The following is an 11,570-nucleotide window of genomic DNA, read 5'->3' on the forward strand; positions in this document are numbered from 1 at the left end:
TTATAGGCATAAATGATTTCTATTTGCACACAAGGACATAATTATTTTTTTAAGTTATAAGTTGCCTATTGAAAAACTGACCTTTTTAATGACCCATAGCACACTGCTCTGCATTGACCTGCTTTAAATCTGTAATGCTCAGAACTTATAAAATCCTGGAAAAACTGAGGAGAATCTTCTAAATTACATACAGTATAAAAACTTTAGCAAGATTTCCGGCTGGCGCTTGAGAATGCATCATACCAAAAACAAAAATAAGTTCAAGACACAAAATAAATAAGTAACTAAAATTTTCAAAGACCCCAGAACAACTGCCAAGACTTAGCCAAATTGATAAATGTAGTCTCAAAAAAGACAATCACTAGACCTCCCCACAGGAATGGACAGCAGACCAAGAAACTCCCCCATTTCTGCATAAAAGACATCTTCAAGCCAAACTGAAGTACACTAAGGACAATCTGGAGAAAAATTAGACATACTGGAAGCATGTCTTTGGTCAGATATGACTACGTTACAAATCGCTTTTTGACCATAAAGACACTGCACAGGAGACAAGGGTGTGACATGTTGAAAACTACAATTTAAAACACACAATTGATTGCTAGCATTAGGCCCTGGTAGTTTTTGGTTTTGTAAAATAACTTTGTTTACCTGCTTAAATAATGTAAAAAATAAAACGTGGATGTTTTAAAAATCCCCTACTTATTCCCTAAGTCACTCAAGTCATTCACAAGTCTGTGAATGATACTCATGGCCACTGGTCAGTGATCATGAGAATTTGCATATTGACGATGATGAAACTGAACTGACTGTTAGTCAGTGGTGCTACTTTCAGTCTTTATGCAAATGTACCATTTATAAGGCTGGGGAAACCTGTAGTCAGCTGAAACTGAAGCTGTACTTTGCACTAAGAATACTGTGTCCAGATAAACAGAATGAGCTCTCTGGGATTTCATTACTGTGATAGTCTAAGGAGCTTGGAAAGAAAAGCGTCTGGATGTTTCACCTCTCATCTGACAAGCTTCTTCTGTTCTAAGGGTCAAATGGCAGAGAGTCCCAGATTTAAACCCCGTGGGAGTATCCCCACAGGGAGAGACAAAAGGACCCCCTGATGATCCTCTACCTAATCACATGAGCCAAGGTGTGAAAACGGGTGTGGGTCCCAATCACCAGGGTTTCGGGTGAGCTCATTGTGAAACCTAGCCCCTCCCTATCCTGTGACTTCCTGAGGTCAGATGGCCCAGGGTGTGAGTGGGCATTAAGGTGTCTGGGAAGGGATCTCAAAACTGGATTATAGATGGCAGACAGTTGGTGTCGTAAACCACCACCTCTGTTCAAAGATGGTTGCTCACAGTGGACATAAATGGCTTCTTTCACTCCTCTTTCAAACCATTGAAAGAGAGACCTTTGTCCTTTAGATGCAGATGGACTGCTGAGTCTTGTCCTGTGGAGGTGGCTCTTCTATGTTGTGCCATGCGCTTATGAAGTGGCTGTTTGGTCTCTCCAATGTAGAGGTCTGGGCATTCCTCGCTGCACTGTACAGCATACACCACATTGTTAAGTTTGTGTTCTGGAGTTTTGTCTTTCGGGTGAACCAGTTTTTGTCTGAGTGTGTTGCTGAGTCTGAAATGCACAGGATGTCGTGCTTGGAGAAAACTCTCCTGAGTTTCTCTGATACACCCGCTACATAGGGGATGACAATGTTGTTGCGTCTGTCCTTATCCTCCCTCGCTGGTGTCTGATCTTCTTTTCTGTGCATCTTTGCTGACTTTATAAACGCCCAATTTGGATAACCGCATGTTTTAAGTGCTTCCTTTACATGTGTGTGTTCCATCTTTTTCCCTTCAGGCTTAGAGGGAACATGTTCTGCCCGGTGGTGTAGGGTCCTAATTACTCCAAGTTTGTGTTCCAGAGGGTGATGGGAGTCAAAGAGGAGGTACTGGTCCGTGTGTGTGGGCTTCCGGTAAACTTCGATGTTGAGGTTGCCGTTCTCTTCAGTGTGCACAGCGCAGTCCAGGAAAGGCAAACAGTTATCCTTTTTGTTGTCCCTGGTGAACTTGATGTTTTTATCCACGGCGTTAATGTGCACAGTGAAGGATTCCATCATCAAGACATGATGTATAAAAGCTACTTAAGGGGTCGTGTAATTTGATATTTTTGCCAAATATCCTTCCTGACACAACCCCAAGGGGGATTTGGATCTCTGGCTAGAACCTGTTTTTATTGTTATTATTTATTGTTAAATCACATTTTCACATTGTGTAAACTAACATGCATACACACTTGAGGTCAGTTGCTGTCTGTGGCAGCTGTTTTGCTGACATGCCTAAAAGAGGACATGTATAAAAAGGGATATTTAATCCTGAATTTGGATGTGTGGAGCTATTCAGTTTAATTATTCCTTAGTCAGAATGTCTTTAATCTTATCCTTTAACATTGTCCTATAGAAAAGGCCCAAAAGGAGCAGATTTGAGCCTTCTATAATAGTCCTGAAGGAATCCTAAAACTTTAAATTTACCTGATGGGGTTTAGTTGATAATGACACTATCGTTTAAACATTTATACTGGATATTTTTTCTAATACTTACTGTGGATTGTCATTTACTTCTGGGGTGCATACAGTGACATCTGGGGCTCCTTTTACGTAAAACAAAAATGTGAGAGCTGCAGATCCCACTATAACCAATAGAGGGTGAGCTGCTAGCTAAAGAGGGTTTAACAACACACGGCAGGAAGGTGAGCAAGGAAGACATGCAAGCGGAGATCTGTGGTAACATTTATGTTAACGCATTTAAAATATAAGGACATACAAATGACAAGATTCCTAACCTTACAGGCACTTAGTTAGCTATTTTTGCACGTGTTACACATGCAGAAGTGTAGCATATTAAAGGAAAAACCTAAACCATCACAGTGAGTTGATTCGTTTGATCTATGCTGTGGGCGGATTTAACTGGTCGGGGTCCGTTAAGGGGAGGGGCAATATAAATCAGTTGTCAATAAATCTGAAGAAGGCTATATCGGTTTTAATCGTAGACAGTACAAAATAACTTTGCTGCAATTCTAACAAATCCTACTTTGCCGACAGAACTTGAATGCAGCATATGAGCTAAACGGGAGCTGAGGAAGAAACTATAGCAGCGTGGATATGTCGGACCCGGCGGCGCAGGCCTTACAACCCCGGCTTCTTCAAGCCCAGTCTGCTGGGTCAGCGGGCTCCAGTACTACTACTACTGCAGGCTCAGGATCAGGGAACAGTGACCCGGTCAGACCAGGGCTCAGCCAGCAACAACGTGCAAGCCAGAAAAAAGCACAAGTCCGAGCTTTCCCACGGGCGAAGAAGCTTGAAAAACTTGGCGTATTCTCCGCATGCAAGGTAGCTAGCATAGCTAGCCAAAGTTCACCATAACAAAGCACTCTTCAGACAGTATTAGCATTACTGTGTATATTCAGGAACAAACATGTAGCACGTAACCTAACATACGTGTTGCAGTATCAGTTTTTAACTGTCAAGGCAGTCTTGTATTTGCTGTATTATTCACATTAAAGCCTCAAAAATGCATTTATTGTTAGGCTAACTGAACAGTCATTCATTTACGTACAAAAGCTACAGTTGTGTTATTGTGTAAATCGACGTGTATGGATTATTTGCGTATTTTCAGGCTAATGACACATGCAAGTGCAATGGATGGAAAAACCCAAACCCACCGTCGGCCACACGTATTGATCTGCAACAGCAAGCAGCCAGCCTAAGCGAGCCCTGCCGCAGCTGTGGACATGCTCTGGGTACAAACTAGCATCCACGTACTGCTCACCTTGGAAATGCTGTAATAACGAACAAACGTGTATTCCAGTCATGCATTTACATTTTTCTTTACACCTTAATTACAGCTAATCATGTGTCACATCTGGAGAACGTGTCTGAAGATGAGATTAACAGGCTGTTGGGGATGGTGGTTGATGTGGAGAACCTTTTTATGTCTGTACACAAAGAGGAAGACACTGACACCAAGCAGGTCTATTTCTACCTTTTTAAGGTATGTAAAAGGCATTCAAACATTAGTGTGATTGTGATACTGGTTCAGTTGAACTTAGAAGTTGATGTACATGATATTTTTTTTTTAGCCCGATATAAACTTGTCTCGTTACTTCTTCACTCTTTCCTTCAGCTGCTGAGGAAATGCATCCTTCAGATGAGCCAGCCAGTCGTAGAAGGATCCCTCGGAAGTCCACCTTTTGAGAAGCCCAACATTGAGCAGGTAAATTTTAAGAAAATAGCTTCGGTGAATGTTTTGGTCTTAAGCAGTGTACTGACTGGTGAGCACAGACTTTAAATCTTTAAATATTTTTGTCTTTCTTTTAATTTCACAGGGGGTTTTGAATTTTGTCCAGTATAAGTTCAGCCACCTTGCACCAAAGGAAAGACAGACAATGTTTGAACTGTCAAAGATGTTCCTTTTGTGCCTAAATTACTGGAAGCTTGAGACCCCTACGCAGTATCGTCAACGTACCCAGAAGGATGATGGGACAGCTTACAAAGTGGACTACACTAGGTGCGTTCATTTGATAGTAGGGAAAGCCGATGTGTACATTTACTTGTTTCTAAAGTGACTATTGTATGTCAGTCTGTGCAATAAGGCCTTTCTTCTTATGATCGCAGGTGGTTGTGCTATTGCCATGTTCCGCAAAGTAATGACAGCTTACCGCGCTATGAAACCACTCAGGTGTTTGGGCGCAACTTGCTCAAGTCCATTTTCACTGTCACCCGACGCCAACTCCTGGAGAAGTTTAGGGTGGAGAAGGATAAACTGCTACCAGAGAAACGTACACTTATCCTCACACATTTCCCCAAGTAAGGACAAGCTTTATTGAAACGGTGTATGCTTGTATTCAAGTTAAAAGGCAACCTGAAAAGCTGCAGTAAGATTATCAGTGTACTTGATGGTGCACTGGACACTGTTCACATTCATCTTGTGGGGATCACTTTATGGTTATTACATTTGTACATGTGTGTCTTCAGGTTCTTGTCCATGCTGGAGGAGGAAATCTATGGTGAGAATTCACCCATATGGGAGGCTGATTTCACCATGCCGGCCTCCGATGGCACACAGCTCGGACATCAGACAGGTGAGGCAGTCATAAAGTTGTACAGTTGAGCTTTTGCAATGTGTTTGGTCTATGTGTAAGGCATATGTTTAAAGGCAAGTGAAGAGTGAATGTGGCAGTATGCTAGCAACCCAAGAAATCACAATAAGGTTTTTGGTGTGGCACACAATGTTTCAATGACTGTGCATTTTTCTTGCGCAACCTATGGTTGCCCGGAAGGCTCTAGACCTGTGTGACTGAAGGCTTAGTTCCTGTTGTATAGTTTGTAAATATGTCAAGTCTTTTTGTCTGTCATTGCAGTGATCAGTCCGGCTTCAGTGTCTGGCTCTCCTGCTCTGTCCAAGTGTCTGAACAGCAGCTCTTCTGTCAGCAGCATGGATACTGGTGGAGCAGAACCAAAGACAGGTGTGTAAACCAACATTAAAACCACCTGCACAGGAGTCTAGAATGTCTAGTGCTTAGATGCTGTCAGTGGCCTCTGTGGATCAGACATGTTTTCAGCACTTCCTGTGGGTGCACAATTGGATGATATTTTGAAGGTGAACCAGCATGTCACTGGGTTTTACTATCGTGGCTAATCAATATATATTCTTTTAAGATGTAGAGATTTTTTTTTTTTTTTTTTTCAATCAGACCTTCCTGTGTCATAGATCACTGTCGGCGAATGTTTATGCTTTTTATTGCTTTGATCTGAGAAATGTTGCACTCATTTCAGGAGAAAAGCGCAAACTTCCCGAGACCTTGACCCTGGAGGATGCCAAGCGGATTCGTGTGATGGGAGATATACCAATGGAGCTGGTCAATGAAGTCATGATGACAATCACTGACCCTGCTGCTATGCTCGGACCAGAGGTCAGTTGGTTAAACTCCATTCTTTTAATGTTTGGTTAAGTTCATAACACCTGTGTCATGTCTAGGGATGGGTACCGGTATCACCGGTTCTGACATAAATGGTAGTAACCCGACCGAAAAGCAGCGCACATTTCGGTGCTTTTTTTGCCCTGAGATGTCACACACTTTGAATTCTAGCCAATCATTTTACCTTTGCAAGCGTAGTAGGCGGGCCCAGGTACGTACGTTCTTTTAGAGCAAAGATACAGATTAAAAATGCCCAAGGCGAAGTGGTCAAAAGTCTGGCTGTACTTCACAGCAAAATATGCAAACTCAGCAGCCTGCAACAATTGCTTTAAGCTGATACTGTAATACTGTGCAAAGGAGGTAACACCTCGAATCTGATGAAACACCTGGCGACGTATAGCGTTTTTTTTGTTTGTTTTTTAAAGCCGTTTTTTATTTATTATAAATATTATTATTCCGGCACCGTTTCAAAAGTACTGGTATCGGATAAAACCTAAACGATGCCCATCCCTAGTTATGTCTAAGGAGACACCCTGGTCAATTTTCTGTGATCAAAATTTTAACTCACCAGGCAAGGTAACATTTTTAGCATGGAACAATTATGAATGAGTTCAGTCACATTTACTATGATGTGTCATAACAGCCTAAGTGGTGGTATTTAAAAAGCTTTGACTTAACACCAGGGTTATGTAAAGAAGTTGGTGTTGTTTTGGTACAATTTTAAAGACATTTAATACTGATGTTGTGTTTTGTTTTTTGTTTTTTTTGTTATGTTTAATATTGCTAGACTAATCTGCTGACACCAAATGCTGCCCGTGATGAGACTGCAAGGCTGGAGGAAAGACGTGGTATCATAGAGTTTCATGTCATTGGAAACTCACTTTCCCAGAAATCAAACAAGAAGATCCTGATGTGGCTGGTTGGCCTACAGAATGTCTTTTCACATCAGTTACCTCGTATGCCCAAAGAGTACATAACACGACTGGTGTTTGACCCGTAAGTCTAACGTTCTTTCCACATGTTGTGCCACTTGAGGCCCACACATGTTTGACATCTCCGTCTTTTTTATTATTTGTTTATTTATTTATTTTTTTTAATAGGAAACACAAGACCCTAGCCCTTATCAAAGATGGCCGCGTCATTGGAGGCATCTGTTTTAGGATGTTTCCCACTCAGGGCTTCACAGAGATCGTCTTTTGTGCCGTCACATCCAATGAGCAAGTTAAGGTATATAATAAGGGGTTAAATTTATACTCAGTTTTCAGTTCAGAAAAACCAGCTTACCTACACGTACCTATAGCAAAATAAACATGAATACGATTATGAGCAGTATTGCTGAATATTGTTGGAATTTCTTTTATAAATACGGTGCTTTTTCTCGGGTCTCTTTAAGGGCTATGGTACCCACCTGATGAACCACCTTAAGGAGTACCACATCAAACACAATATCCTCTATTTCCTCACCTATGCTGATGAGTATGCCATTGGCTACTTCAAGAAGCAGGTACTGCAGGCGTGACTTGTGCATTAACTTTCCCTCTCTCATTTTTGTCTTTCTATTAATTTTTTTTCTTTTTCCCTCCGCAGGGCTTTTCCAAAGACATCAAAGTGCCGAAGAGTCGATACCTTGGATACATCAAAGACTACGAGGGAGCGACCCTCATGGAGTGCGAACTGAACCCTAGAATCCCTTATACCGAGCTTTCTCATATCATTAAAAGACAGAAGGAGGTACGTCAGAAGTTCTCATTAAAGCAAACCTTGTTTTTCTTCATTTTTGTGAACATGTCAGTGTGTTTCTTATGAGATAAATTTGAAAATGTCAATAGATTATTAAGAAACTGATTGAGAGGAAACAAAGCCAGATCAGAAAGGTTTACCCGGGTCTCACCTGCTTCAAAGAGGGAGTACGACAGATCCCAGTGGAGAGCATTCCAGGCATAAGTGAGTGTTTGTTTTTGTGTCTGAAAATATATATAATAAAATGCTTATTAATGTTTTACTTACAAGTACTTTTATACATATTTTTTTTATTTTTTTGTCTTTCTATTCAGGAGAGACAGGCTGGAAACCCAGTAACAAGGACAAAGGGTAAACTCTTTGGATATATTTTTAAATGATGTTGCTTTGGACTGTGACCTCCCCTGCAGGGACACTTTCATTGAACAGATTAAGATTTAGAAATGACTGAGTAGTGAAGAAAACAAACAAAAAAATGTATAATAAGAAATACCTACTGAAATATACAATTTATCGAAGTTGTTATGATTTTGGTATTAATGCTAAGATGCCACTATTGTTGGTGTTCAGAAATGTATTCACCTAACTTTAGCTTTTTGTTGTGTCTTTAAGTCTACAGGTCCTTTAACCTTCTCAGGTTCAAATTACACTTTTTGTTGCTAATGCACAACCAAGTCCTGCAGTGGTACTTCTGAGTAAAAAAAAAACCCCTCATAAAATATGTATGTGGGGTAATCAGGTTGTTAGTTTTTAACTGTTGCAAATCGGCAACGCCTGCCTTGAGAGGGCTAAGTGTAGTCAAAGGTTTACTTATCATTTATATCTTTCATAGGAAAGAGGTGAAGGATCCTGATGTGCTATACAACATGCTGAAGAACCTTCTCGCCCAGATAAAGGTGAGGATCACCAGAGGCCTGTATTCGGAAGCAGTATTTGGGGCTGAACTCCAGGGTTAACCATAGATTTTTGCTGTTATGAGGGTTAACTCTTTTACCAGGGTACATCATGGTGCTAAGAAGTTCCCATAAAAAGCGTCATCCGTGAGAGGTGAAATGTCTTTAAAACAAAACAAAAGTCCAGTTGTATTTGTTTATTTTCAAGCTCTCATGGCTACCATGACCTGGATGAGTGAGAACCTACACAGACAAATCAACCTACACAGTCATAACAAATTGACTGTTATGACTGCATAACAGTCAATTTGCATTGACTAACAATGGACCGTGAGTTCAGTTTCACGATCTCGAGTATTAATATTGTCATGACTATTGATCTATTTCCATGGCTACCATATTCACGAAGAGTTTGGGAATGGCCGCTGTCACAGTATTGTAAAGCCTGGATTATATTCTATTGCAGAGATGGACAGCTGGAGACCCGACGGCCGAATACTCATTTCTGTTATACTTCAGCTGCCTGGGCATATGTGTAGTTTGTGCACTGTAATGTAATTCTACACAGACAAGTCTGCCCAGTCACAAAACAACAAACAGGCACATGGACATTCACGTATGTCCTCAGGCTTAATGTCCGATGACGAAATTTAGGTCACAGTCTGCCCAAGCGGAGTCATGGATGCTGAAAACATGAAAACCGCTTTAGATGGTGAAATATGTGCTCAAAGGCCCCCTCCTCAGTTCAGAACTGGTCACTGCCTTTTCATATAATTGACCTCCTTGACTCTCCACTCAGTCACACACCATTGCTTTGGATGCATCACTTGTGTGGACTTCAGTCAGTATTTTTTCAACATAAGTAACAACATTTTTGTAACATAAGCTGCTCTGCTGCCAGCAGATTTGCATGTTTGTCATTAGGAAAGAGATTCTTGGCATGTTGAACTTGCTTTCAGGTACAAGCCCCAGCTAACACCTGAGTGGAGCACACACAAGGATACACCCAGACTAACAAGACCTGAGACTAACTAAAACTTTGTCACCTCTGCAGACTCATCCTGATGCTTGGCCCTTTATGGAACCAGTGAAGAAATCTGAAGCTCCGGATTACTACGAAATCATCCGTTTTCCTATTGGTGAGTAAGCCTCGCTTAGATAATATGACCCCCCACCCCCCAGCAATAGTTTGCAAATCTCTTAAAACCTGCATTTTACAATACAATACACAGTTCAAAGTAAAAACATAAGAAATTAAAACCTAGCAAATCTGTTACTGTTAGTTGTGGATTAACCTATTTTGTTGTAAAATGTTCTTCCCAACTGTCTTGACGCATGCTCAATCATCCAGGTAAGTAAATCACAAAAAGTTGCTTCTGTTCATCTAGATGTAGCGTTTTCAGTGGGAGAAATATTTTGTCTCTCATCCAAGTGACTTCCTCAGACTGAAGAAAATGCTATGACCAGACAAACACAATCAACTTTTTGGGGTTCCTCCCAGCTGTTCCCTTTGAATCCAGTTTACTTTTCCAGTTGCTTGTGCCTATGTTCCACCTTGTTTTTGAGATGTGTTACTGCCATCAAAATGGTTTCTGTGATAATATAGATAATATATGGGTTTGAGATTTTCACATCATTGCATTTCATTTTTGTTTACATTTTACTTCCCAGTGTTTTTGGAATTGGGGTTATTGTTTGTGGTATTTAAGCCATTACTTTTTAATTTATGCAGATTTTCTTTGTCCTTGTTTTGCCCTCACAGACCTAAAGACTATGACAGAAAGACTCAAGAACAGATACTATGTGACCAAGAAACTTTTTATTGCCGACCTACAGCGAATCATCACCAACTGTCGCGAGTACAACCCCCCAGACAGCGAGTACTGCAAGTGTGCCAACACCTTAGAAAAATTTTTCTACTTCAAATTAAAAGACGGAGGTCTGATTGAGAAATGAAGCCTGCCTCAGAACTATTTCGACTGACAAGGAGTTACTTTCACAGCGGCCAAACGCCAAGATAGAGAAGATTTTTAGCTATTGTCATATCTTGGTTAAGAAAAGGTTATTTTCAAGGGGAAAAAAAAAGAATTGCTGAAAAATTGTTGGACTTGCATCACAGCCAGTTGAATACTACAAGTTTCAAAATGTGATCCAGTTAAACTTACCTGATGACGTCTTCTTTCAGTACTCGCAGTGGGTGAATTATCTGCTAATACGTGTTTCAATGAGTGTACCAAAGTTACAGGTCCAAGTAATAATGCGACTTTCCACCATTCTTTGTAGAGTGACAGATTCAGCTTTGTTGCATTTTACAGGAGCCAGTGTTTAAGTAGTAAAGAGTTCATTAAAAAAACAACAAAAACTGGACCTTGGGACCTAAAGCCACGTTGCCTTCCATTACTGAGACACTTGAGCATCCCAGCCATTTTCATAGGAATGAATATAAAAGCTCTAAGGGGCAAAGTGCTTAGAGCACTTGAAAAATGGGAAGTACTTTGCTAAGTAGTACTGAAACAATTGAATTAGTCATTTGTTTAAAAAAAAAAGAAGAAAAAAAAGAATAAAATTGTTACTCTCACGTGAAGTGCAAATTCTGAATGTTTGCAAGTGAGGACTTTTTTTTTTTCTCTTTTAATATTTACCATCTATTGATTTTGATATATTTTTTTTTTCCTAAATGTTTGACTGTTGGTCATGATAAAAGAAAATTGTCATTTGGATAAATGACTAATTATGAGAACAGCACTGCAGATGAAAATAACTGCTGGTTGCAGCTCTACTGTTAAGACAAATTGAGGCACTCCGTGATGGACTGGGCATAAAATGCTTCCAGCACTTGTGTGCTGAAGAAAATAAGTAAATCAAAAGTTACCTTAATAGAAACGTTTTCATGCTAATATAATACTTATTTATACATAAAATATAAAACATAATGTTTATGCAGCATTCCAAACGATTTTGATGAGGTCACAG

At 40.3% G+C, this 11,570-nt stretch overlaps 1 protein-coding gene across 2 annotated transcripts; it reads left to right on the top strand.

Moving 5' to 3' along the window:
* Positions 1–2,709: 2,709 nt before the first annotated feature.
* Positions 2,710–11,143, top strand: kat2a (K(lysine) acetyltransferase 2A). Of its 2 annotated transcripts, none has more exons than XM_005726088.1 (19): positions 2,710–2,736; positions 3,089–3,376; positions 3,663–3,786; positions 3,892–4,037; positions 4,170–4,259; positions 4,372–4,553; positions 4,661–4,852; positions 5,021–5,127; positions 5,407–5,511; positions 5,822–5,958; positions 6,752–6,960; positions 7,065–7,191; positions 7,358–7,468; positions 7,552–7,695; positions 7,794–7,908; positions 8,019–8,055; positions 8,537–8,600; positions 9,652–9,736; positions 10,360–11,143. In XM_005726088.1, the coding sequence occupies exons 2-19, from the start codon at positions 3,149–3,151 to the stop codon at positions 10,551–10,553; spliced, it is 2,397 nt and encodes a 798-aa protein (XP_005726145.1). In that variant the 5' UTR covers positions 2,710–2,736; positions 3,089–3,148; the 3' UTR covers positions 10,554–11,143. The 2 variants fall into 2 exon arrangements, with proteins under 2 accessions (XP_005726145.1, XP_005726144.1); XM_005726087.1 differs by having other exon boundaries at positions 2,714–2,770.
* Positions 11,144–11,570: the final 427 nt, after the last annotated feature.

This window comes from Pundamilia nyererei, unplaced genomic scaffold, assembly GCF_000239375.1.
Source record: "Pundamilia nyererei isolate P.nyererei 1_Seehausen unplaced genomic scaffold, PunNye1.0 scaffold00018, whole genome shotgun sequence".
Taxonomy (NCBI): Eukaryota; Metazoa; Chordata; class Actinopteri; order Cichliformes; family Cichlidae; genus Pundamilia; species Pundamilia nyererei.